At 44.6% G+C, this 27,062-nt stretch overlaps 1 protein-coding gene across 1 annotated transcript in view; it reads left to right on the top strand.

Moving 5' to 3' along the window:
* Positions 1–27,062, top strand: part of Dnah14 (dynein axonemal heavy chain 14) — a 278,677-nt gene that overhangs the window by 233,711 nt on the left and 17,904 nt on the right. The window contains exons 74-80 of the mRNA XM_045144175.1: positions 4,561–4,717; positions 7,864–8,074; positions 10,035–10,137; positions 15,147–15,374; positions 18,880–19,077; positions 20,333–20,529; positions 24,429–24,595. Coding sequence (XP_045000110.1) covers positions 4,561–4,717; positions 7,864–8,074; positions 10,035–10,137; positions 15,147–15,374; positions 18,880–19,077; positions 20,333–20,529; positions 24,429–24,595 — 1,261 coding nt within the window. The remainder of the gene's footprint in view (positions 1–4,560; positions 4,718–7,863; positions 8,075–10,034; positions 10,138–15,146; positions 15,375–18,879; positions 19,078–20,332; positions 20,530–24,428; positions 24,596–27,062) is intronic.

The following is a 27,062-nucleotide window of genomic DNA, read 5'->3' on the forward strand; positions in this document are numbered from 1 at the left end:
ATCAATATACTAATACCTCTCCTCTACATGTAAATTTTGGCAAGCACAACATGAAAATATATTTAAGATATATGAATTTCTACTCACAAAATGGCCTGGATACCCATGACCTCGCAGTACCTGGTACTACCTACACAAGATGCTCATAAGGAGGAAAAAAATGATGGCATCAAAATAAAAGGCGGACTGACTGAGAGGGGGAGGGGATATGATGGAAGGTGGAGTTGAGAAGGGGAAAGTGGAGGGTAAGGAATTTTTATCATGGTTTATTGTCTATAATTATGGAAGTTGTCAATTAAAACAAAAGAGAAGAGGGCTGGTGGCTTAGAGGTTAAGGTGCATGCCTGTGAAGCCTGAGGACCCAGGTTCAATTCTCAAGGTCCCACATAAGCGAGATGCACACGGTGGAGCATGCATCTGGAGTTCATTTGTAGTAGCTAGAGACCCTGGTGCGCCCATTCTCACTCTCTCCTCTTTCTGTCTCTATAAAAATAAAAATAAAATAAAAATAAATCTTTAAAAAAGAGAGAGAGAAGAAAAGGAAAAAAAAAAAAAAAAGAAAGAAAGAAAACCCAAAGACACACAAAGAGTGCTTGAAAAGAGATGGAAAACTGATGTCTATCTGAAGGGGCCCAGGAATTAAATGAAAACATCAAAATGAACAGTTCAGGCCACCTTGTTAAGCTTAGTTGGCACAATAATAATTCTTATCCTTTGAAAGCAGCAGAGGACAGTGTTGGCACTGAGAGTAATTTTTTGTGAACATGACCATAGCTTTGCAAATTGCAGGCCTCCGTTTTCCCATCCAGAAGCAGGGAAATAGATGAGACTCGGACATATGAAAGTAATCTGAGAAACAGAGAGTGACATAAGCAAACACAGTCTGGAATTTACACTCAAGCTGGATTGGTTCCACTTAAATCACAACAGGCTCTGATGGGCCCCAGTTCTCTTTTTCAGGGACTCAGGGAAGGTTTCTGCCTTATGCTGTTAAAATAAGCAAGTAAGTATATAAAACAAGAAAAAAGCTATATGAATGGACAACTGCAAACTACTGCATAATGCAGATAGCACAACTCCATTTCTGGAAAGGAGGACAGCTTATATGTAGGCCTATAAGAAGGCACAATAAACAGTTCATGGTTATCTGGGAGCCTTCAATTTTATCATTTACACCTTTCATATCACTTGAACACTCTGTAGAGAGAAGGTATTGCCTGAGGGGGAAAAAAGAATTAGCTTTTATTGTCGACGCTACAGCGCCTTCTCCCGACAAGCTCCTGGTGATTTTATTGTATGAAGTAACTATGAGTATAGTGATCCTTTTTTTTTTTTTTTAATTTATTTGAGAGCGACAGACACAGAGAGAAAGACAGATAGAGGGAGAGAGAGAGAATGGGCGCGCCAGGGCTTCCAGCCTCTGCAAACGAACTCCAGATGCGTGCGCCCCCTTGTGCATCTGGCTAACATGGGACCTGGGGAACCAAGCCTCGAACCGGGGTCCTTAGGCTTCACAGGCAAGCGCTTAACCGCTAAGCCATCTCTCCAGCCCTAGTGATCCTTTTGTCCAAACTAAAAGATAGAAGATACAGTCCGATACAGTATTGAGTGTGCCTATGCAGAAACAACTAGAATGTCTTACCTTAGGCCTGACATATAAGCAGCAGGAATTGGGGTTGTTGCCTTATCAGAATTTAAGCTGAAATATATCGGAAAGGACACCTAGCCTGGAAGTGCCACAAGAGCAATGGTTTCATCTTTCCCTCCTGCAGTCACAGCTATAGGACAAAAAGAAGAGGGGAAATGATAATGAGGAGGTTGAAGCACGTGGAAATTTTCCAGAACTTAAAAAAGAGCTAGTGAAAGTGATTCAGTAAAATTCTACTGTTTTGGACTTTCCATTCCCTCCCATATCAAAAAAAAAAAAAAAATGAAATAAAAGTTAGCCAGGTCTGATGGTGCATGTCTTCTGTCCCAGCACTCAGGAGGCAGAGGTAGGAGGATGGCCATGAGTTCAAAACCAGTCTGGAGCTACAGAGTGAGTTCCAGGTCAGCTCGGGCTATGGTGCCTCAAAAGAAAGAGAAGTGAAAGAAAGAAAGAAAGAAAGGAAGAAAGAAAGAAAGAAAGAAAGAAAGAAAGAAAGAAAGAAAGAAAGAGGGAGGGAGGGAGGGAAGGAAGGAAGGAAAGAAAGAAAGAGAAAGGGAAGGGAAGGGAAGGGAAGGGAAGGGAAGGGAAGGGAAGGGAAGGGAAGGGAAAAAGAAAAGAAAAAGTCCCTGAAGTTAAAACTTGCACAGTGGAGAAACTTATAAAAGATTCATCAATAAGGTAAAAAGTTGTATAGCAGCATGATATTGTTAGGAGATCACACCTAATCATTTATTTTCACTTAACTACCTCATTAGTTGCATATATTGTGTGAGCTCTACTTTTAGATCCATGATTCCTTATTTCAATATAAAATGGATTTGATTAAAATAATATGTTGATCCAAGAGGATATAAATAAGTCATATGGAAACCTACTTTTTTGGACAATGAAACACTCAGAAGCCAGAGATTGTGACTAGAAAATTTTCAGTGTCAGGGATGGGATACCTTCCAGTGAGTTGTTGGCCAGGGAGGTCCCTGATACCCCCAAAACATTACAGGCCATTGCTCAGGCCCTTGGTTTCCTACCAGGAATAGATGGTAAGACCCTATTGCTGAAGACTCCACATACCTGGGCTGCAAGGTCACTGAGAAATCCTGCTGGAGCTGAGCTGATAACTTCCTCCATGTAGACCAGCTGACAGAAAGCTGGAAGAAACCATCCTGCATGCAGCTCAATGGGAGAGAGAGAAATCACCAGTGAAGATACTCAACAGTGGACATTGCAAGCCTTAAATCTGGCCAGCCAGGCCAAGTGAGCCAATTGGTGCAATAGTGGCATATCTGTTATGGGAGAAACCAACCACTCTCTAATTGGACTGGAGGCCCGCTCCATGAGAGGGAATACATCCCTGAGACTGAAAACCTACAACAGGGGTAGTCATAAGCCCTAGGCTAATGTCTGGCTAAATGTATATACTATGCACACCAAACTGCCCAGTAAGCACTGACCTTAATGTTCATACCCCTCACTTTTGGTTAGAGAACCTTCTCTTTTCAGATGACAGTGGCCTTGGGATGACTTAGAAGGCACCACGGTGCTGGGAAGAAGTGACAAGAGTGCTCAGCACTGCAGTATCTCTGTCACACCTTCCAAGGCTCAGGGTCCATTGCGGAAGAGGTGGCAGAAAGAATGTAAGAGCCAAAGGAAGGGTAGGACTCCTTAAAAAATGCTCTTCCAGACACAAAATGGCCTGGATATCCATGAGCTCAGAGTGCCTGACATTACCTACCTACACAAGACCATTATAATAGGAGGGAAAGATCATGATAGCAAAATAAGAGAGACTGATTGAGAGGGGGAGGGGATATGGTAAAGAGTGGAGTTTCAAGAGGGAAAGTGGGGGAGGGAGGGAATTACCATGGGATAATTACAATTATGGAAGTTGTCAATTAAAAAATTAAAATTTAAAAAGGTAAATATAAAATTAAAATTAAATGTTAAGATTGATGTCTCCAAAAAGTAACCACAAAGCCAGGTGTGGTGGCACACGCCTTTAATCCCAGCACTCGGGAGGCAGAGGTAGGTGGATCGCTGTGAGTTGGAGGGCACCCTGAGACTACATAGTAAATTCCAGGTTAGCCTGGGCTAGAGTGAGACCCTACCTCAAAAAAAAAAAAAAAAAAAAAAAAAAACCGAAAGGTAACCAGAAAAAGAATTCTACATGATGATTAAATGTATCATGTTAAACAATGAAATTTCCAATATTTGACAATTTTTCACTTTGAAAAATAGCAACTTCCTATGGTTCTACATAGTTACATTCACAGACCCACAGGCATATACAGTTGTAGCTTTACTGAGCATGCTCAGAACATATCTTATAGCCATGCTGTTAAAAAATAAATACATAGGGCTGGAGAGATGGCTTAGCGGTTAAGCGCTTGCCTGTGAAGCTAAGGACCCCAGTTCGAGGCTCGGTTCCCCAGGTCCCACGTTAGCCAGATGCACAAGGGGGCGCACGCGTCTGGAGTTCGTTTGCAGAGGCTGGAAGCCCTGGCGCGCCCATTCTCTCTCTCTCCCTCTATCTGTCTTTCTCTCTGTGTCTGTCGCTCTCTCAAATAAATAAATAAATATATATATATCTTGGCATCTAAGTGGCTTTTATAGGCAAGTTCTCCGTGCTGCAATTCCCTGTGAATTGCAATGGGCCCTGAACCTGTGCTCACTGCGCACGCAGTTTCCCAGACCATCCGTACACCCAGTTCCCTTCAGAGCTGTCTTGTCTTGGCTTAAATTTATAGATTTTCTTCTCCCTTGTGAATGGAAGGATGAGTCCTCCCCGACAGGACCAATGGAGACTCTCACTGAGCCACTCTGCTGCTGCTTTTGACTTCGTTGTTTCAACCACTGGGAGTACCCCACGGGGGGCTCTGAAATTTACCATTACTCTTATATGCTTTATTTTTCAGATAAAAATTCTTAGGCCAGAACATTTAAAGAATTCGGTGAGAAGCTTTATCATTGAAAAGATGGGAAGCGAATATATTCACAGAACTGCCGTTAACTTGAAAGAATCATACAAAGAATCCACTGCCAATACGCCTCTGGTCCTTATTCATGCCCAGGGTAAGCTTCTTGTGAGTGGTAATGGAGACCGTAGGTTCTGTGCCCGGTTATTCATCGTCTAAAATAGTTTCTTGTTATTTTTTTATTTATTTTTTTATTCTTTTTTTTTTTTTGGTTTTTTCAGGTAGGGTCTCACTCTAGTCCAGGCTGACCTCAAACTCACAGCTATCCTCTTACCTCTGCCTCCCGAGTGCTGGGATTAAAGGCGTGCGCCACCACGCCCGGCTTTTTTTTTTTTATTTTAATATTTTGTCTATTTTAGTTTCGTTATTTTATTTATTCATTTATTTGAGAGAGAAAGAGGCAGAGAGAGAGAAAAAATGGGCACAGGGCTTCTGGCCATCGCAAACAAACTCCAGATGCATGCACCACCCTGTGTATCTGGTTTTATGTGGTTGTTGGGGAATCCAACCCCCAGTTTTTTGGCTTTGCTGGCAAACAGTTTAAACACTAAGCTATCTCACCAGCCCAGCTTCCTGTTCTTATTTAAACATTTTGGAAAGGGGATTAAAGCATTAAACTATATTAAGCATCTTTCTAAAAAGTTTTGTAAAAAATAAGAGTAAAAGTATATCAGAGCTAATTTCCTACGTAGAAATACCTTCCAAACACAGTATTCATCTGAAAAGGTGGGATGGTCCTTACATTTATTAATAATTTTTTAAAATATTTTTGAGGAAGGCAAAAGTAGATTTTATTAAGGAAAATATAGAAAAAGACTTTCAAGAATGGGAGGGTTACCCACAAGAGAGACAGGGGGGCTGCCAGCTCAGCAGCCTGGAGCTGGAAATATAAAAGTGGAAAAGGCCAACATGTCAGAGAAAGCATAATGGGATTGCCACCGGCATGCAAAGAAGAGTAAATAGCCAGACATGGTGGTGCATGCCTCAGCACTTGGGAGGCAGAGGTAGGAGGATCACCATGAGTTTGAGGCCACCCTGAGATTACATAGTAAATTCCAGGTCAGCCTGAACTAGAGTGAAATACTACCTCAGAAAAAAAAAAAAAGAAAGAAAGAAAACAAAAAAATAAGCTTTTGAATTATAACTCAGCAAAGTGGGCAGGCTCTGCAGTGAGGGTTTGTGCACCACTACCAACTATTTTAGTTAATGCTGATTTATGTAAAAATATATGGGGCTGGGAGATAGTGGCTAAAGGTGTTGAGCCTGCCAATCTGGGTTCAACTCCCCAGAAACATGCATCTAGACTTTGTAGTGGCAAGAGATCCTGGTGCACGCACGCGTGCATGCACACACACACACACACACACTCACACACACGGGTGTGAATATTTAAATATATATGTCATACCATGAAAGCTCGTGAAACCACTTCCATGTCATTCAGTGCGACTTGAATCCAGGTTCCCGAGCCATGGTCATACATATTTGGCTCAGAATAAACTGTTTCATATTTCCTATTTTTAAAAGGTCATATAACAGCTTTCAGAGGCTGGCTGTGTATTCCTCAAAACCCAATGTTCTTCCACCCTTTTCTTATCTTTGTTCTACAGGCCCGAAGGAAAAGGTTTCCTCCTAAACAGTATTTTTCTTTATTTTTTCCTCTGACCTTCCTAGGCTGCAAGTCAAATGTGCCTTTAGAATTCACTAGTCTGGAACTTGAGTCCATTAGGCAAAGGCTTTGTTCAGAAAGGCCCCTCCGCCTGGAGGCTTTCATGCCAGGAACGTTTCTAGGTGGTGCCTGGCATACATAAGGTGTGCTCGCTTCCCAAAAGCTTAGCTCACCAGGGCCGCTGGCCTTTCGCCAGCCCCTCGTGTCCTAAACAACACACTGGAAGAAACGAAGAAGGGGCCTGTGGTGGTTTGATTCAGGTGTCTCCCATAAACTTAGGTGTTCTGAATGCTAGGTTCCCAGCTGATGGATATTTGGGAATTAACACCTCCTGGAGGGAGTGGATTGTTGGGGCGGGCTTAAGGGCTTTATAACCAGGTTCCCCATGCCAGTGTTTGGCACACTCTCCTGTTTCTGTTATTGACCTTATGTTGGCCAGGGGGTGATGTCCACCCTCTGCTCATGACATCGTTTTTCCCTGCCATCGTGGAGCTTCCCCTTGAGCCTGTAAGCCAAATAAACCTCTTTTTCCCAGAAGCTGCTCTTGGTTGGGTGATTTCTACCAGCAATGCGAACCGGACTGCAACCCTGACTAATACAGGGCCATAGCTAAAGATGTGCAAGGCATTTTTCCTAACAGACTTGTGCTGCTAAAACCTATGCGCAGACCTTGCAAACGCACACCTAGTTTCAGGAAAGGCTAAAAAGCCCATTCGAGGGGGTAAACGACCATCTAGAGCAGCAGTGGCGTCCAGCAACAGAGAAGAAGGAAGGGACAAGCAGCTGCAGGCACAGGTAGCCACAGGGGCTACCCCAGTTAGATGTTGCCATTCCCATGTACGGAAGCCTGGGTCACATGACTAGCAAGTGCTGGAGATAAATACCTTGAACTCTGGGCTTTGTTGTCAAAACCTGTAGTCAGGGCTGGAGAGATGGTTTAGTGATTGTTAAGGTGCTTGCCTGCAAAGCCAAAGGACCGAGGTTCAACTCCCCAGGACCCACGTCAGTCAGACACACAAGGTGGTGCATGCGTCGGGAATTTGTTTGCAGTGACTGGAGGCCATGATATGCCCAATAGCTATCTATCTATCATCTCTCCCCTTTCTCAATAAATAAATACATAAAATTTTAAAAAAATAAAAATAAAAACCTATAGGGGCTGGAGAGATGGCTTAATAGTTAAGCGCTTGCCTGTGAAGCCTAAGGACCCTAGTTTGAGGCTCGATTCCCCAGTACCCACGTCAGCCAGATGCACAAGGGGGTGCATGTGTCTAGAGTTCATTTGCAGTGGCTGGAAGCCCTGGCACACCCATTCTGTCTCTCTCTCTCTCTCTCTCTCTCTCTCTCTCTCTCCCTCTCTCTCTCTCTATCTATCTATCTGTCTCTCTCTCTCTCTCTCCTGCTTTCAAATAAATAAATAGAAATAAACAAAAACTGAAAAAAATAAATAAAACCTATAGTCATTCCATTGCGGAACCTTTTCTCACCAGCCCTTCAATAAATGCCTGATTGTGTTTGTAAAGAGGGAATTGCGTGATCTTACAGTTTGTCTGCCTCTCCACATTGTTACACAGGGATTGACGTCACCAATAGTCTCCTGAGATTTGCACAGGAGTTACAAGGAACAACACAGCACGTGAACATGATTTCCCTTGGCCGGGGCCAGGCGATCAAAGCGGAAGACCTCATTGTCAAGGCGCTGGCTGGAAAACAGCAGTGGGTCTTCCTGCAGAATTGCCACCTCGCCTCCTCCTTCATGCCAAAGCTCTGCGCGACGGTAGATTCGTAAGCATGACGTTTATTTACACTGGACCAGGATAATTGTCAAAACTGTGAAGTAAAGCTGGAAACAGCAATGAATACCATGTATAAACAGTGATGAAGTGATGTGTTAGGCCACTAAGAGCACACCTAAGCTATCTTGGATATATGGGTTCTTTTCTCCAAAAACATAAAAACTATGCTGAGAATACATGCGTTTTTACTTTTAAAGGCCTCTTTATTATGCACTCTGTTTTATCCCTTTCTCTTTCCTCAGAATCTCTTAATGGCTACACAGGCATAAATATATACTAAGTATAACCGTGTACTGATCTATAGCATAACTTTTCTAACTTTTTTTTTTTTTTTTTTTTTTGGTGGAGGAGATTGAGGTAGGGTCTCACTCTAGCCCAGGCTGACCTGGAATTCATTCACTATGTAGTCTTAGGCTGGCCTCAAATTCGCAGTGCTCCTCCTAAGTGCTTGGATTAAAGGTCATGGTGCACCACCATGCTCAGCTTTCTAACCTTTATGTTGACAATTTTCAGATATGTACTTAATGCATTTTGATCATAATAACCTCCTTTACTTTCTTTTGTCCCCCATACCTCTTTATTTTCATGTTAGTGTTTTGTCCTTCTCCATCATCCATGGTGACTTATTGACGAGGCCAATACTACAGGCAACCACAGCCACTGTGAGGTCATGAATTCAATGGCCACCTCATGTCCAGAAGATAGCATTCTAAATCACTCCTCCCCATCCTCTGACTTGTACATTCATTCTGCCACCTTCTCCATCCGTAGTGATCCCCGAGCCTTGGAGGGGGTGGTAGAGATGTTCCATTCAGTGCTGAGCATTCCACGATCACTTCTTAGCACTTCGGATGAGTTTTGAGTCTCCCCGGCTGTCACCTCCACTACAAAAAGAAGCTTCTCTGACCAAAAGTGAGAGTATCGCTACTCTATGGACATAAGCATAAATGTTTACAGGGCAGTTTGATGAGGAAAACATATCCATGTAGCTTCCTCTCTAAGGCCAGAACCAAGCATGAACACCTTCCCATGAAGCAGGCCTCAAATCCGACCAAAGTGCAATAACAGCCATGCCACTATGTGCCATTGGTTACATCTCGCCCGGTTGGTCAATTGCTTAGCCACGGGGTCTATTGCTGGTTAAGACTGCTGATGACTTTTCTCTCCCAGTAGCCTGTATAGCACTTTCCAGCACTATGACAGCTAGCCAGTAGAGAGGAGGCTTCCAGCTCAGTGCCAGTGTGAGTTTTCAATGTCTGACAACCACAGCATGGGGTGTCTTAATCAATAGAGTCTTACCAACTAGTTCTGGTGAGAGCAACACAGAGCACTGGCAATAGCCAGTATTGTTTTGGAGCCTCTCTGACCAATTATTCACTAGGAGGTGTGCTACTCCTGGCACTGGGATTTTTCTGTAACAATCTATGGTTTCTGAGTGCTCATACTTAGTGTTGCAGAGGCCCATTTCAACCCCAGAAACACACACACAATTATTTAATAACACTCTAATGTCTAATGGAACAAAAAGTGCTTCTTTGCTCCTGGTTATTCATTTATCTCTTTATATCCATCTTACTCAAGTGGGTTTAGCCTGTTCCTACTATCTTTAATTTCGATGTTCAATTTGGTCCCCCAGCCTTGGTTTTGTGAGACAGAGTCTAGCAATGTACACAGGCTGGCCCTGAACTCTGTCTTCTCACCTCTGCCTTCCAAGTGCTGTGATTACAAGCATGCACCACCACACCTAGCTTCCATTTGGTTCTTGATTTGTAAGTTTCTGCGTCTTACACAATTTCTTGCACGTCATGAAAGCTCTTATGCAGCTTAATAAGATCTTTGGTATTAAAATGATTTCTACGGTCACTAAAACCATTGATATGCTGTGACTCTAACAACATATTGCTTAAATGTACTCGTTAAAATAGTTCTCATTTATTCTTATTTCGCAGATTTAATAGGCCAGATGTGACATTAGACCCTGATTTTAGGCTATGGTTAAGCTCAAAGTCATACAGTTCTTTCCCAATTCCTATTCTTCAGAAAGGTATAAAGGTAAGAACAAGTTTTCAGTTTTGATGATGTGTTCATTACTCTACTTGTATCTAAAACCAAAACCCTGACAAAAAGCAACTTGAGGAAGGAATGGGTGCATTCTGGCTTGCAGTTCCAAGGGTTACAGTCCAGCATGGCAGGAAGGCAGGACAGCAGAAGCAGTCAGCCGGGAAGCAGGGGCTGAACAGGAAGTGGGACTGGGCTATAAAAACCTCAAGACCCGCCTCTCAGTGACCCACTTCCTCCAGCAAGGTTCCGCCTCTTAAAGGCTCTGCCTCTTAAAGGTTCCACAACTTTGCCAAAACACACAAGCCTGTATGAACATTTTACATTCAAACCACAACTGCAGAGGCTTTTGAATAGAAATATAAATCACCTGCATTCAGTTCACCTGGTGTGCTCATGACCGTGTTCAGCCTGGAGGCTAGCCTGGTGGATATCATGGCAGCTCTTAAATAACTTGCAGCTTGGGTCTTCTAGTGATTCTAAACCAAGAGATGTGGACTAGTTTATGTAGTGTTTTCCCTTTCATCTTTCTTCCTCTTATGACAGTCTTGCTGTGTTGCTTAGGCTGCCCTTGAACTCTGGGGCCCAAGCAATCCTGAATAGCTGAACATTCAGCCATGTACTACCTCACCAGCTATGTAGTGTTAGATCTGTTCCTCTTGACTGTTTTACAGTTCGTTGATTCTCCAAAAAGATCTGATGTGGGGGTGGGGGAGTCATTTGGTAAAGCATTCTGAATTAGGGGTTATGTCTGACTGCCTATATACAACTATGAAGACTTGGTCAATTCTGCTAAGCAAGTGTCTAGTTGGCCTAATGGACCCCTAGTAGCAGAGAAAAGTCACAGGCTTTGCACAGATCCACTTGAAGCTAGAAACTTCTCCCTGCCACACTGGTCCTCAGCACTTCTCCTGTGCACATTAGCCAGAGCCACTTCCTAGCAACCTTGTATCTGGAGTAGATGGAACAGACTTGGTCTAAGGCATAAGATGTCCTGTTTACCTTCCAGAGTCTGGCAGATAATAACCTCCAGGAGTCTTTTCCCTTTGACCAGGAAGGGAGGTTGGGAAGCAGAGATTGCCAAAAGAGACAGTGTTTTAAGGTACATTTTACTTTAATGAGGTCCTTTGCAATAATTCCACTTTGTAAGAGCCCATCAGCATAGGCATTAATAATATGGCTCTGTAATTCCTACACATATATATGTGTATGGGTCTCCATCTTATGCTATAACCTATGTAGAGATAGCAAATTTCCTGATACATAAGAGTATCTGTAAAAAAATTGGGCTGGAGAGATGGCTTAGCGGTTAAGCGCTTGCCTGTGAAGCCTAAGGACCCCGGTTCGAGCCTCGGTTCCCCAGGTCCCACATTAGCCAGATGCACAAGGGGGCGCACGCGTCTGGAGTTCGTTTGCAGAGGCTGGAAGCCCCTGGCGCGCCCATTCTCTCTCTCTCCCTCTATCTGTCTTTCTCTCTGTGTCTGTCGCTCTCAAATAAATAAATAAAATTTTTTTAAAAAAAAAGAGTATCTGTAAAAAATTAAGGGAAACTTCAACAATCCAATAAAAAACAATGAGCAGAAGACACGAGGGATTCCAAATTCCAGGCTAGCCATAGAGAAATTCTGTACCAAAAGCAAACAAAAAATAAATGAATAAAATGCTCACAGAGAGGGCTGGAGAAATGGCACAGTGACTAAGGCAGTTGCCTGCAAAAGCCAAAATACCCATGTTTGATTTCCCAATATCCACATAAAGTCAGATGCACAAGGTGATTGTGGCGGTTTGATTCAGGCGTCCCCCATAAACTTAGGTGTTCTGAGTGCTGGTTCCCAGCTGATGGAGATTTGGGAATTAATGCCTCGTGGAGGCAGTGTATTCTTGGGGGTGGGCTGATAGATGTTATAACCAGCTTCCCCTTCCTAGTATTTGGCACACTCTCCTGTCTCTATTGTCCACCTTATGTTGGCCAGGGGGTGATGTCCACCCTCTGCTCATGCTATCTTTTTCCCTGCGATCATGGAGCTTCCCCCTCGAGCCTGTAAGCCAAAATAAACCTCTTTTTTTCCCCGAAAGCTGCTCTTGGTTGGGTGATTTCTATCAGAAATGCAAACCTAACTGCAACAGTAAAGTGGTCCCAAGAGTGGGATTGCTGCTAGACACATGACTGTGTGGCTTTGGCCTTTTTTGGATATGATTTTCAAGAAGAATGTGGAAGGATTTGAAAACCTTGGCCTAAAAGATGCATTGCAGTGCTATAAGTATAGCTTGATGGACTCTTCTGGTCAGAGTTGAGAGACCTGAATGCAGTAAGAACTATGAACTGTGAGGTTTGGCTTATGATGGTGAAAAAGATCTTTGCTTGGACTGGACTAGAGGCAGTTTGTGTGAAAAGCTTACTGTTATGCCCATGTCCTGAGAAGTGCAGGGTTGCTTTGTGTAGAAATGAACTGGGTGAGCAGAGGGATATGGCACAGAAAGAAAAATCTTTGGGTGAACTGCTGCCCGTTCAGCTGCAATTGAGAGATTACAACCTTTGAGATTGGACCAGCTGACCTGCACTGGGGCAACAGGAAGAATGTAAACTCTTTTGAAGGGGCTTGAGTGCTCAAGGACTGCCCTGTTCTTCAAAGTCATCTTTATCTGCCCCCCCCCCAAGATTAACAAATTGGCACCCTACCTGGTATTATGGAGTATACGAAATGCATGAAAGAGCAGGTCTTTGATTTTGCAACACGGTCTTATGTTTTGGAAATGTCCATGGGCAATGTGAAGCAGGTTTGTTGGATGCCTGCTTGGAGACCCAATGGGGCCATGAGGATGAACTGTGGCTGGCAGTGGAGACCCAGTGGAGATGCCGGGACCACAAGATGGCTGCTAAGGAGAGCTGCTGGCCCCAGATGAAATTTTCCAGGACTGTGAGTAGCCTACTTGGAGGGGAGGAATTGAAACTCCAGAGACTTATTGCTGGTTAGAATTATCGAACTTGGAGGCTTGTCACTGGCTAAAGTTGTTGGACTTAAAGCTACAGAGTTTGGTGTTTGCCCTGTTTAAATCTTGTATTGCTTGACGTTTTTTGTTTGTTTGGTTTTTTGCTATGCCCAATGCCATCTTTTGCAGTGTGAATGGTTATTCTGTACCATTATGGGTTTTTCAAGGTTAGTTTTTGGTATTATAGCTCAGTTAAAAGATCTTGGACTAGGGGGATATATGAATATCATTAGAATTGATTTAAAAAAACTATGGAGACTTTTAAAGATGGACTTAAATGTTGCATTTTACATCATGTTTGGTTATCAGTTTATGGGGGCCAGGAGCGGAATGTGGTGGTTTGATTCAGGTGTCCCCCATAAACTTAGGTGTTCTGAATGCTAGGTTCCCAGCTGATGGAGATTTGGGAATTAACGCCTCCTGGAGGCAGTGTATTGTTGGGGGCAAGTTTATGGGTATTATAGCCAGCTTCCCCTTGCTAGTATTTGGCACACTCTTCTGTTGCTGTGGTCCACCTTTTGTTGGCCAGGGGGTGATGTCTACCCTCTGCTTATGCCATCATTTTCCCTGCCATCATGGAGTTTCCCCTTGAACATATAAGCCTAAATAAAATGCTTTTTTCCCACAAGCTGCCCTTGGTTGGGTGATTTCTGCAAGCAATGGGAACCGGACTGCAGCAGTGGTGCATGTGTCTGAAGTTCATTTGCAGTGGCCCTGGTTGCCCATTCTCTATCTGCCTCTTTCTCTTTCTCAAATAAATAAATGAAATATTTGTTAAAATACTCAGAGAGCAACCTCTTCCCCAGAAAGGATTTGCTTACATCCCAAATCGAACGTCTCCCTCTTTCTGATTTCAGAAGGAGAGGCAGGGCCGTTATGCAGCTGTTGTGTATGAGCTGGAGCCCTTGTCACACATAGGGTCTACATGACTTCCACTGTGTCTTCCTGGAATCTATGGGGAGACAAGAAACTGACACAAGCCACCCTGTGAATAACCAGTCAAATCTGGAATCCAAAATCCTCATGTACACATACACACGTGACACATCCACACGTTTCATGTATACATCCCCACACGTTATTATATGGTCTATACTGTAGAATAACACACAAAAAAAATTCGACAATGAGTATTTAAAGCAGTTACATTCTTAGCTTGTTTTGTATGCACAACAACGTTGTAAAATTTTAGACCTTTTGTAGTTTCAAGCTAACAGCACACGCTCATAAATGTTCCCAATTAATCCCTACCCACCAATCTCTCATTTCACCCCAGTGAAGAAATCAGCCAAATGGACTCTCAGAGCAATCAAAACAATTCAGTAGGCCACAAAATTGACCATTCTCCTACTTTATTCTTAATTTATTTTTGAAAGGGAGGAAGAGGCAGAGAGAGAGAAAAAAAAAGAATAGGCATGCCAGGGCCTTAGCTCCTGCGAACCAATTCCAGAAGTGTGCCCCCTCTTGTGCCCATGTGCAGCATTGTATGCTTGCGTCACTACATCTGGCTACTTGGGACCTGGAAATTTGAACATGAATTCTTAAGCTGTGCAGGCAAGTGCCTTAACTGCTAAGCCATCTCTCCAGCCCTCATTCTCCTTTTTAACATGAGTGATGACTGGCTACTTTCATTGGTTAGGTCAGTACTGTTTCCTGTGGTTTGGAAACCTGTGTCTGCTCCCTTGTTGGGGTCACACAGCTGCCCTTACCTGACCACAGCTGGGCTACCATTGATGATCTCCTTAACACTACAAGACATGGACAGATCTCTAAAATGCTTCCCAAATGATGCCTGTAGTCAGCAGGAGCAGTTATAATCACGGTGCTGTGTTTTTCCTCTTCAAATATGAATTGCAACAATATAGACAATCTGAGATGATCCTTCTACAGAAGTTTTCAAATGGAAAAAAAAAAATGATAGCATAAGATTCTCACCAATGCTGTAAGAAATAGCCACCCTCCATGTTCAGCATCCCATCTGAATTCACGTGGCATTTTCTTCCCTTTTAAAGATTGCTGTGGAAACTCCCCAGGGATTAAAAAACAACTTACTTCAGAGATTTGGCTACGGTGGAAGTGGAGAAGTGACAGAAGAAATATTTGAAAATATTGACTGCGGACCATGGTGGAAAAAACTTATATTCAGCCTGTGTTTCTTCAATGCTGTGATCAATGAAAGGAAAGCGTATGGAACACTGGGCTGGAATATTGCTTATAGATTTAGCTCTTCAGACTTGGAGGTGAGTGTGGGCTCCTGAAGACCAACCAGCAAGTAGCCAGGAGACGTGGGCTCGGCTGACTCTGGTGGTGTCTCCACCGTGCGAGGTGTTTGCCAATCTGCTCTGTAACTGGAGATGAGGACACGCATTCAAAACGTGCACTCAGAGCTGTACAGATTAATATGTGATGTGTTGAGCAAGCCCATAACCCCGGGGGTCTTGGCTTCCTGAGTGAAATCAAGCAGTATGGGAGGGGAATCCTTACATTAAACTTTTTTCCTGAGGCAATGCGAATCGATGGCTAGTCACCCCAGATAGGGCATCAACAGCAGAACCCTAACAGCTACATCAAAGTCTGACTTGGTGAGGCAGTGTGTTTACTGGGGCTCCTTAACAGTTGTGGGGATGAGGGCTTACTTAGAGGAGCCTGGGTGAGGGGCTACTTACAGATGTGAGGTGCTCAGAAGAACTAGCACCGGTGGAAATACTAATTAAAGTAAGAGGCCCCACCTATCAGGTTGGCAATTTTTTTTTTATTTTTTTTGTTCATTTTTATTTATTTATTTGAGAGTGACAGAGAGAGAGGGAGAGAGACAGATAGAGAGAGAATGGGTGCGCCAGGGCTTCCAGCCACTGCAAACCGAATTCCAGACACATGCGCCCCCTTGTGCATCTGGCTAACGTGGGTCCTGGAGAATCAAGCCTCGAACCAGGGTCCTTAGGCTTCACAGGCAAGCACTTAACCACTAAGCCATCTCTCCAGCCCAGGTTGGCAAAATTTTAATTAACAGCTGTTCTTTGTTAATCTCAGGGATTGGTTCCAGGATCCCCCTTTGAATGCCAAAATCTGTCTAGGCTCGGGTCTCTCATCATGCAAAATGGGGTGGTAGTATGCAACCTGCAAACAGCCTCCCACATACTTTAAATTACCCCAAATGGCTTATAATACCAAATACAACATGTAAGTGTTGCATGAATCCTTGTCACATTTTGTTTAATGACAAGGAAAATGTCTGCCTGTGTTTAGTACAAAGGGTTTTGGTTTTTTGGGTTTTTTTTTTTTTTTCCTTTTCAATTAATGTCCATCTGCAGATGCAGAAGCCACAGACACAGAGAGCCAACAGAGGATTCAGGTCTCCATTGGAGGCAAGAATTCTTTCACAAGCGGATGCATAAATGGCTATGGGCACTGAGCAGGTCTGTGCCCTGCTTGCTAACAGCATTGGTGCAAGCAGGAAAGGCAGGAAGCCAGAAGATAGGAGAAAGGGAGGGAGGGCGAGGTCAGCAAGAGGGGGAGGCCTGAGGAGGGGCCACAGGAAGAGAGCAGACAGAATGGGAGGGGAGGGGAAAACTGCCTCCCGCTTGCATGCATGTGGTCGCATGGAGTACTCTTATCAGGACACCAAGACCCTGCTGCTGGAAGACAGGAGGCGGGGGAGGGAAGGCATTCTCTTGTCTGCATCCTCTGTGTCCTTGAACTCAGTACCAACACTTGTTTCATCTGTTCAAATAAGCAGTCGTTAATTAAATAAGTCAGTGCTCAGCAGCCTTGAGAATAGCGAGCAGGGCTGGAGAGATGGCTTAGCAGTTAAGCCATTGGCCTGCAAATCCAAAGGACCCAGGTTTGATTCCCCGGGACCCACATAAGCTAGATGCACAAGGGCTCACATGTGTCTGGAGTTCGTTTACAGCAGCTGAATGCCCTAATGTTTCCATTCTCTCTCTCTCTCTCACTCTCCTCTCTCTAAGTGCCTCTTTCTCTTCTCTTTCTCTCTCTCTCTCTCTCTCTCTCTCTCTCTCTCTCACTCACTCGCTCGCTCATAAATAAAATAAATATTTTTTAAAATATTAAAATAATAATTTTTTAAAAAAAAGAATAGCAAGCAGAGGACAGTGCACATCCTCATACTTGATCCTCTTGATACTTTGATATGTAGATTTTTGTAGTCGTGGGGACTGAACCTAAGGCTATGCACATGCCAGGAAAGTGCTAGACCACTGAGCTATATCCCCTGCCCTTTTGTTTGTTTGTTTGGTTGGTTTTTGTTTTGTTTTGGTTTGGTTTGGTTGGGTTTGGTTTTTTGAGATAGGAGCTTGCTCTAGCCCAGGCAAAATTCCCTTTTATTTATTTTGTGTGTGTGTGTGTGTTTATTTGTTTTGTTTTTCGAGGTTGGGTCTCGCCCTAGTCCAAGCTGACCTGGAATTCACTATGTAATCTTTTTTAAAAAATATTTTATTTATTTATTTATTTATTTGAGAGTGACAGGCAGAGAGAGATATATAGAGAGAGAATGGGCACACCAGGGCCTCCAGCCACTGCAAATGAACTCCAGATGTGTGCGCCCCCTTGTGCATCTGGTTAACGTGGGTCCTGGGGAATCAAGCCTAGAACTGGGGTCCTTAGGCTTCACAGGCAAGTGCTTAACCACTAAGACATCTCTCCAGCCCTCACTATGTAATCTTAAAATCACCTCAAACTCACAGCGATCCTCCTACCTTGGCCTCCAGAGTGCTGGGATTATAGGCGTGCACCACCATGCCCAACGACTTTTGATTTTGAAATATCATTTTACTGAGTTGCCTAGGTTGACGTGGAAGGCACTCTCTAGTCCAAGTTGGCCTTAAATTTGTGATACCCCTGCCTCAGTGTCCTAATTTAGCTGAGGTTATAGGACTGCACCACCAGGCCCTGTTCTGTATGTTTGAAAGAGAAAGCAACCATTGAAAGTTATGTAAGGGCTAGAGGGATAGCTTCATGGTTAAGGTGTTTGCCTGCAAAGCCAAAGGACCTAGGTTCGATTCCCCAGGACCCACGTTAGCTGGATGCACAAGGGGGTGCACGCAACTGGAGTTCGTTTGTAGTGGCTGGAAGCCCTGGCGTGCCTATTCTCCCTCCCTCCCTCTCCCCCCCCCCCCCTGTCAAATAAATAAAAATAAAATAAGTCAGGTGTTCCCTGTAAGGGCCTGGTGAAGGTTCAGCCATTTGGTCTGCCTTTTAGGATGTAGAATTTTATGGTACCATTGCCGTTTGGGTCTAGTTGGTGAAACAAGCAAGGGTGCTGTTTGCTTGGTGAACCGGGTACCAGCACAAGGGTGAAGGAGATCAACACAGAGAAAAATCAACTCCTACCAAATCAGAGATCCAGAGATTCAGAGGCCCCCAACACCTCATCACTAAAGCAGACCAAAAATGAACCCAACATTGCTCAGGGAAATTTTGCGGAAGAGGGGGCAGAAAGAATGTCAGAGCCACATGTTGGGTCATGATAGACAGACATTTATCCTACCCATAACTCTGGGCTAACTCCAGAATGCATGACCCATATACCTCAACAGGGAGGGGCCAAGGGGAGGGGGTAGGTAATGAAGAAGCCTAATAATGGTACCAAATTGACTGTATTCGCTGAGTACAAAACTAATTAATAAATAAATATAAAAGAAAAAAGTTTAAAAAGAAAGTTATGTGGCATGTCATTCAAGCTCAGAACACATGTAGAACTAATGTAGCCCAGTGGGCTTTCCACAGGTGTCCATAAAGGTGTTGGAAAGTGTCCTCAGCAGCAAGTCTGAGATTCCGTGGCAGGCACTGCGCTACCTGATTGGGGAGGTGACCTATGGTGGCCGGGTGACAGATGAATGGGACAAGAGATGCCTCAACACTCTTCTCTACAAATTTTGTAATCCTGAGGTGCTAAAGGACGACTTTAGTTTCTCCGGTGATGAGGTAAGCACAGAACATAGCTTCTTAGTTACTCAGTTATTTTTAAGTAAGCTTTGCTGCATTACTTAAGCAAATTTTAATGATCATCTTAATGGTTTTTATTAATGTTCAGTACAGCATTACAAAGGTAATTTACCATAACACACACACACACACACACACACACACACACACACACACACACACATGCTCTCTCTGCCCTTTCTCTCTCACTCTCAAATAAATATTTTTTAAAAGATTTAAAAATTATTAGTTTAAAATTTATTATATCCATTATTTATGGGCATATTTCACTAAGGCAATGAAAGGAATTCAATATTTTTCTTCCTTTTCCCAATAAGAAAAAGACATTTGAGCTTGAAAAGATGGCTCAGTGGTTAAGATGCTTGCCTAAAGGCTAACTATCTGGGTTCTATTTTCCAGCACCCACATAAAGCCAGATGTATAAAGGGTTGCATGCATCTGGAGTTCATTTATAGTGGTTGAAGGTCCTATGTGCACATCCTCTCCCTCTTGTTCTTTTTCTATTTATCTATTTCTCTCTCTTTTTCTGTATCTCTTGGCTTGCAAATAAATAAATTAAAAGAAATAAACAGGGCTGGAGAGATGGTTAGTGGTTAAGGTATTTGCCTGCAAAGCCAAAGGACCCAGGTTCGATACCCCAGGACTCACATAAGCCAGATGCACAAGGTAATTCATGCATCTGGAGTTCATTTACAGTGGCTGAAGACCCTGGAATCCCCATTCTCTTTCTCTTTCTTACTCTCTCCCCCCCCCCACTTCTATCTCTCAAATAAAATTTTTTTTTAATTTTTATTTATTTATTTGAGATAGACAGACACAGAGAGAAAGGCAGATAGAGGGAGAGAGAGAGAATGGGCGTGCCAGGGCTTCCAGCCTCTGCAAACGAACTCCAGACGCGTGCGCCCCCTTGTGCATCTGGCTAACGTGGGACCTGGGGAACCGAGCCTCGAACCGGGGTCCTTAGGCTTCACAGGCAAGCGCTTAACCGCTAAGCCATCTCTCCAGCCCTCAAATAAAATTTTTTTTAAAAATAACAAAAAAGAAACAAACATTTATGTGTTATGCATACACACTTTTAACAACAGGGGTCCCAAATATTGCTGATAAAATGTTTAGACAACATAGAGGTGAGAAGAACCTTTTGTGTACAATGTCATGGAGAGATACAATCTGCATGAATTACCTGAAGTAGGAGATTCACTCAAGAAAACTCCTAAAATGGTTACCTTTTCAGATGTGTCAGCCAGTACCCAGCTCTGCAAGCATAAAGGACTGCATCCACATCATCCAGTCACTCCCCGACGATGACTCTCCGGAGGTCTTAGGAATCCACCCAGAGGCCACACGCACCTGCAATGAGACCGAGGCTCAGAAGTTCATTGAAAGTCTCATCACCCTGCAACCAAAGGCTACTGTCAGTCTCCTGACACAGTAAGAATGCAAGCGGAAAGGTTGTTTGTTGGAAATTACCAAATATTCTTTTGAAAAATATGGCATGAAACTCCCAGAAGCGGATGCTTTACATGCTAGGAAAACCAAATTCTCCAGATGTCACAGAAACAAGTACACGGGCACACATGCGCACACGCCCGCGCGTACACCACGCTTACCAAGTAGCTGTTAGTTAAGAAATGTTGGTTGAATGAATAGCTAAATTGCACCTGGTAAGTAGTATGGTCAATGAATTTGTTTAAATGTGAAATGTGCATATTTGCCTTTATAGGAGACAAAATATCATAATAAGTGAAGGGACAGTGTGGTCAAGAGAAACAGCCTTGTGTTTAGAAGTCTGTGTGGAATACAGCTCTATAAGGTCCCAAGGATAATAATACTTACCTACCCTTCAAGGCTGTTGTGAAGTCCAAATGGTATAACACATACATACCCCCCCACATTTGGGTTTCTTCCACCTTCAATTACAAAGTGACATTTGATAATTTTTTTAATATTATTTATATATTTATTTATTTGAAAGAGAAAAAGAGGGGAGAGAGATAGAATGGGCATACCAGGGTCTCCAGCCACTGCAAACGAACTCCAGATGCGTGCACCCCCTTGTGCAGCTGGCTTACGTGGATCCTGGAGAGTCGAACCAGGATCCTTTGGCTTTGCGGGCAAACACCTTAACCGCTAAGCCATCTCTCCAGCCGACATTAGGTATTTATTGTCAGAACCACATGGCTGGAGCTCCCACTGGTGTGACCCCACTCGCTTCATTCTTCACCACCTCCGAAGGCACACAAACCTAGCTACTGCACACGCGCTCTTCCTTCTCCCTGCCTTCCTCCGTGGTTGTCAAATCCTAGCTCAGCCATGTGACTTTGTGAAGGTGAAGAAGCCATTCAGCTCCTTGTGTTCCAGTCTTCTCAACTCTGAGCCCGAAACAGTGACAATGGCCTCCTCTCAGGGCCACTCTGAATGTTCAGCAACGTCCCTACACCTTGAGCTTAGTTTGGAAGTCTAGTTTTTCAGTTTGTAGAACTAACACATCTTAACAAAAACCTTTTGACTTGTATGCATGTTGTATGTGTGCATGTCCATGTGAGGGTACATGTGTATGGGTTCATGTGGAGGTTTTAGGTATCATTCCTCAGGAATATTGTCTACAGTTTTGTTTTGTTTTTAAGGTAGGGTCTCACTCTAGCCCAGGCTGACCTGAGATTTACTATGTACTCTCAGGGTGGCCTTGAACTCACGCTGATCCTCCTACCTTCACCTCCCAAGTGCTGGCTTTAATTTTTTTTAAAGACAGAGTCTCTCATTGCTCTAGAACTTGCCAATTAGGCTGGACTGGTTGGCCAGTGAACCCAGGAATCATCCTTCCTTCTCTCCAGCACTGCAATTATGAGAAATGTTGGGATCAGACGCACATGTTGGGATGGAGAGATAGTTTATCAGTTAAGGTGCTTCCCTGCACAGCCAAAGGACCCATGTTCTATTCTCCAGGACCCATGAAAGCCAGATGCACAAGGGGGTGTAAGCATCTGGAGTTTGTTTGCAGTGGCTGGAGACCCTGGCATGCCCATTCTCTCCCTCTCATACATACATACATACATACATACATCTGGAGTTTGTTTTCAGTGGCTGGAGGCCCTGGCACACCCATAATTCATTCTCTCTCTCTCTCTCTCTCTCAAATAAAATTTAATAAATAAATATAGAAGCATATGCTACCATACCTGGCTTTTTTGTTTTTGTTTGTATTTTTTTTTTTTTTTTGAGGTAGGGTCTTACTCTAGCCCAGGCTAACCTGGAATTCACTATGTAGTCTCAGGGTGACCTTGAATTCATGGCAATCCGCCTACCTCTGCCTCCCGAGTGCTGGGATTAAAGGCATGCACCACCATACCCAGATCCATACCTGGCATTTTTACATGGATACTGAGAACTGAATTCAGGTCCTCATGCTTGCAAGGTAAACTGTCTTCCTAGCTCAACAATCACTTTTCAATGTTGTAGCCCATTTATAGATGCAAACATTTTCAAATGCATCAATAGCCTCAAAAGCAAAGGGTGATGACCAAATATGGAAATACACTTCCTCAGGTGATTTGCAAGGCTGCCAGGAAGCAGTACTGTCGAGCTAAGTTCCTAATGGCGGAGTTCAGATGAGCCCATTCTGAAGGGTGACATTCCCTGGACTGTGTGAAAAAGACACCGAGAGTGTTGAGTGAAAATTAGTCTCTACTAGTGAACAGAGCAGCAGAAAGGGAACTCAAGAGTATAGCCATTCCCTGCTCACTCACGTCCTGTCCTGTCAGCTTCCTGGGACCTGGTTCCTCAATTCTGGAAAGATCCCAAGAGTTCCTCTGGCCCTTGGGCTTAGTGGTTCCCTCAGCACCACAGCGTCACCCAGACCTGCACACACACTGAGATCCTGTCATCAGCTGCCCAGGGTGTGGTCAGGGAGCCTCTGGTCAGCAGGGTCACAAGCAGGCGAGGACCATGCTTTTTCGTTGCCTCCTCGCTCTCCTTCAGTCTTGATAGACCCTCCACCCAGATGCATCAGGTGATGAATATTTAACAAACAAATCCCAAGAAAACTTCAAAGACACACATTTCCTTATTAATGTCTAAGTCGGTGTTCCCTATGACAGCTGTGTGCTCCGTGAAGCTGTCTGCCTTCCGTGGGGCCCAAACAGGGGGTGCTCCCTCACGTACATCAGTTCTTCCCGAGTGCAGGGCTCCTTCCCAGGCAGGTAGGTAGTGCCGAAGGAAGGACCAGGCCTGCTGGTTCCTCCCTAGGGGTTGAGGGGATGATGAGCGTCGGACGACCCAGAAACCTCTCCTGGCCACCGGAGAAAAACCACACTGAGTCGGGAGTCTTTTCGATGCAGGAACTTGCAGAAACAACTCGCTTTATTACTCTGAGCAGTTGCTTATATTGGGGAGGAAGGCGGGGATTTCAGGATGGGGGAAGAGGTAAGGGCCAATAGTAAACTTTAACTATTGAAATGGTAATTACAATTGCCGTGTGGAGGTGGCAGGCCAGAAGCCATTAGGCGTCCTGCTGAGTCCTAGCTGGCCAGAGACAGGTGGCCAAGCTTTAGCTAGACTCAGGAAGTTCCACTAGGCTTCACGCCCGGGCCTTTCAGAGCCCAACACCCAAGGAGCTGTGAACAGATAGGGCACCAACAACAGACCAAAGTGACTAGTACCTCAAAGTCCAACTTGGTGAACCAGTGAGTTTTGGGGGTTACTTATGGTTGAGGGGTTACAGGAGCATGGATGGCTCAGTAGCAGCAGGAGCACCAGCAAGCCCAGCATTGGACAACCCACAGACGCGGTATATGTGGAGCTCACTGGAGACTTACTGGCAACTCAGCTGTAGGAGTCTCTCCTCCCTAGCAGTTCTTTTAAATGTTTTTGTTCATTTTTATTTATTTATTTAAGAGTGACAGAGAGAGAGAGAAAGAGGCACATAGAGAATGGGCGCGCCAGGACTTCCAGCCTCTGCAAACGAACTCCAGACACATGCGCCCCCTTGTGCATCTGGCTAACGTGGGTCCTGGGGAATCGAGCCTCGAACCGGGGTGCTTAGGCTTCACAGGCAAGTGCTTAACCGCTAAGCCATCTCTCCAGCCCCTCCCTAGCAGTTCTTACTCCTTCTGTAAGCTTGGCGGAGTGGGGCTGTGGCTCTTGTTGCAGAAGTGCCTTGAGACTTACATCCTGCACCTCCTTTATTTCCTGAGCCTGATGGGAACTTGCAGGGTCTTGGTGAGCCCGCTCACTTCAGAACTTCCCAGCCAGCCTCCCTTCAGGCTAGAATGTTTCATTTCAGAGGAAATAGCTCTCCAACAGCCTCATTCTTTGCCTGGTTCTCTTCGCAGTCCTACGCAGAGCAGTGACATCTTGGTGATGGAGATTCTGTCTGACATAATGAAGCAGGTACCCCTGGTAGTGGAGAAAGAGGAGCTCACTGAGTCGGGAAGTCAATGCACATTCAAATGTATGATGTCAAGCAACATGTGGGAGAGGCTCTATAACAGTATCGAAGGTGAGCACGGGCCCTGGGCTGCTCCACTTGCTCTAGCCTCCTCAGGAAAGGATTCTGGCCCCAGGAGGGAGGTAGAGGCACCACAATATAAAAAGGCTGCAGAGGGCTGGAGAGATGGCTTAGCGGTTAAGCGCTTGCCTATGAAGCCTAAGGACCCCGGCTCGAGGCTCGGTTCCCCAGGTCCCACGTTAGCCAGATGCACAAGGGGGCGCACGCGTCTGGAGTTCGTTTGCAGAGGCTGGAAGCCCTGGCGCGCCCATTCTCTCTCTCTCCCTCTATCTGTCTTTCTCTCTGTGTCTGTCGCTCTCAAATAAATAAATAAATAAATAAAATTAAAAAAAAATAAAAATAAAAAGGCTGCAGAAAGGGCAGCAGGGAGGAACACAGTGCTGGAGGAAGGATCTCGAAAGCACTAAGACAAGAAGTGAAGAAGCAATGCTTGCAGTGGACCAGGAGGCATAACTGCTGGGAGAGTCTGAGCCACAGCTGGGTCCTGTTCTCCGTGGGCCTTGGTCTCTGGAGCAGCATTCAAGGAAGTGGGTTGAGAAGGGGGATGAAGTGAGGTCAGACCCAAAGCTGCCCACAGTTGACTGCAGACCTGGCTCTGAGGGCCTAAATGCCTGGATTAGGGGAAATTTCCAAGTTAAAATTCAACACCCATTGTGGTGGTTTGAATTTGCTGCCCCCTCCCCCATAAACTAATGTATTCTGAACGCTAGGTCCCCAGCTGATGGCAGTTTGGGAATTGGAGCCTCTGGAGGAGGGATGTTGTTGGGGTTGGGCTTATGGGTATTATAGCCAGCTTCCCCTTGACAGCATTCAGCATACTCTTCTGCTGGTGTTGACCACCTGATGTTGGCCAGGAGGTGATGGCCATCCTCTGTTCATGCCACATTTTCCCAGCCATTATGGAGTTTTCTGTGGAGTCTGCAAGTCAAAATAAACTCTTTCCTCCCATCAGCTGCTTGTGGTCAGATGCCTTGTCCCAGCAACATGAAAGTACCTGCAACACCAATATCTAAACCTTTTGAAAAATTCAACTTATGGGCTGAGAAGATCACTTGGTGGTTAAGAGAGTTTGCTGCTTTTGGCCAGAGACTGCCAAATTTGACTCCCAAGAAGCCACATAAAAAGCTAGGCATGGCCACACCTCTGTAACCCCCAGTGCCCATGGAGTGGGGAAGGCCAGAACATCATTGGGGGGTTCACTGATGGACAGCAGCTCCAGATTGAGGGAAGACTCCATCTCAATGAAAGAAATATGTAGGTGAATGATAACAGAAAGAAACTCCATGGGGTGCATGCATCCGCATACACACACATACATACATTACACATACCACTCACATACTAAACATACATACACACACACACACACACAAATCCATCTTGTGGGCTGGAAAGATGGCTCAGCAGTTAAAGGTGCTTATTTACAAAGCTTGACAGCCCAGGTTCAACTGCCCAGTACCCACATAAGCCAGATGTGCAAAGTAGCACGTACATCACAGCCCTGGGTATACCCATTCTCCCACCCCTCTCTGTGCTTGAAAATAAGTAAATGAATTTTTTTTTTAAATCCATCTTGTGCCGGGTGTGATGGCATATGCCTTTAATCCCAGCACTTGGGAGGCAGAGGTAAGAGGATTGCCATGAGTTTGAGGCCACCCTGAGACTACAGATTGAATTCCAGGTCAGCCTGAGCTAAAGTGAGACCCTACCTCAGAAAAAAAAAAAAAAAAAGAGAGAGAGAGAGAGAGACTTTTGATTAAGATGGCGGCATAGGAACCACACCAAAGCAGCCTAGGGGAGAAGAAACCAAAAAAAAAAAAAAAAAAAAAAAAAACCAGCAAAATACACTCTTCTACTAAAAAAAAAATGAGGTGTATAAGAAATTACCAACAGCCAGGCGTGGTGGCGCACGCCTTTAATCCCAGCACTCGGGAGGCAGAGGTAGGAGGATCGCCATGAGTTCAAGGCCACCCTGAGATGACAGAGTTAATTCCAGGTCAGCCTGGACCAGAGTGAGACCCTACCTCGAAAAACCAAAAAAAAAAAAAAGAAAAGAAATTACCAACAGCAGCAGAGAAGTAGGAGAGATCCAGAGCCAACACAGGCAGGCAGACGCGGCTCCAGCAGCAGCAGCAGCACCAGGTCCTCAACAGCTGCAAGGCTTGGATTGAGCCACAAGAAAAGCCAGGTGAGGGGATTTTCCTCTCATACTGGAGCTCTTTGCAAACTCAAGAAACGTGAAGGGAGGATCGCAGTGACCAACAGAGGAGCAGATCACGAGGTAGAGGATCATATGGACCAGCAGGAGAACTAGAGCCACCATCCATAGACTCTTCTACCCCACTGCCAGCACAAGCCAGCAAGCACCACAGACCTGGGGAAGGGAGATCACAGCACCCAGCACCTGTGACCAGAGCAGCGATCCAGTGACCCAGCCAGCCTACTTGAACTCACAGCA

This window comes from Jaculus jaculus, chromosome 1 (genome assembly GCF_020740685.1).
Source record: "Jaculus jaculus isolate mJacJac1 chromosome 1, mJacJac1.mat.Y.cur, whole genome shotgun sequence".
NCBI classification, from domain to species: domain Eukaryota; kingdom Metazoa; phylum Chordata; class Mammalia; order Rodentia; family Dipodidae; genus Jaculus; species Jaculus jaculus.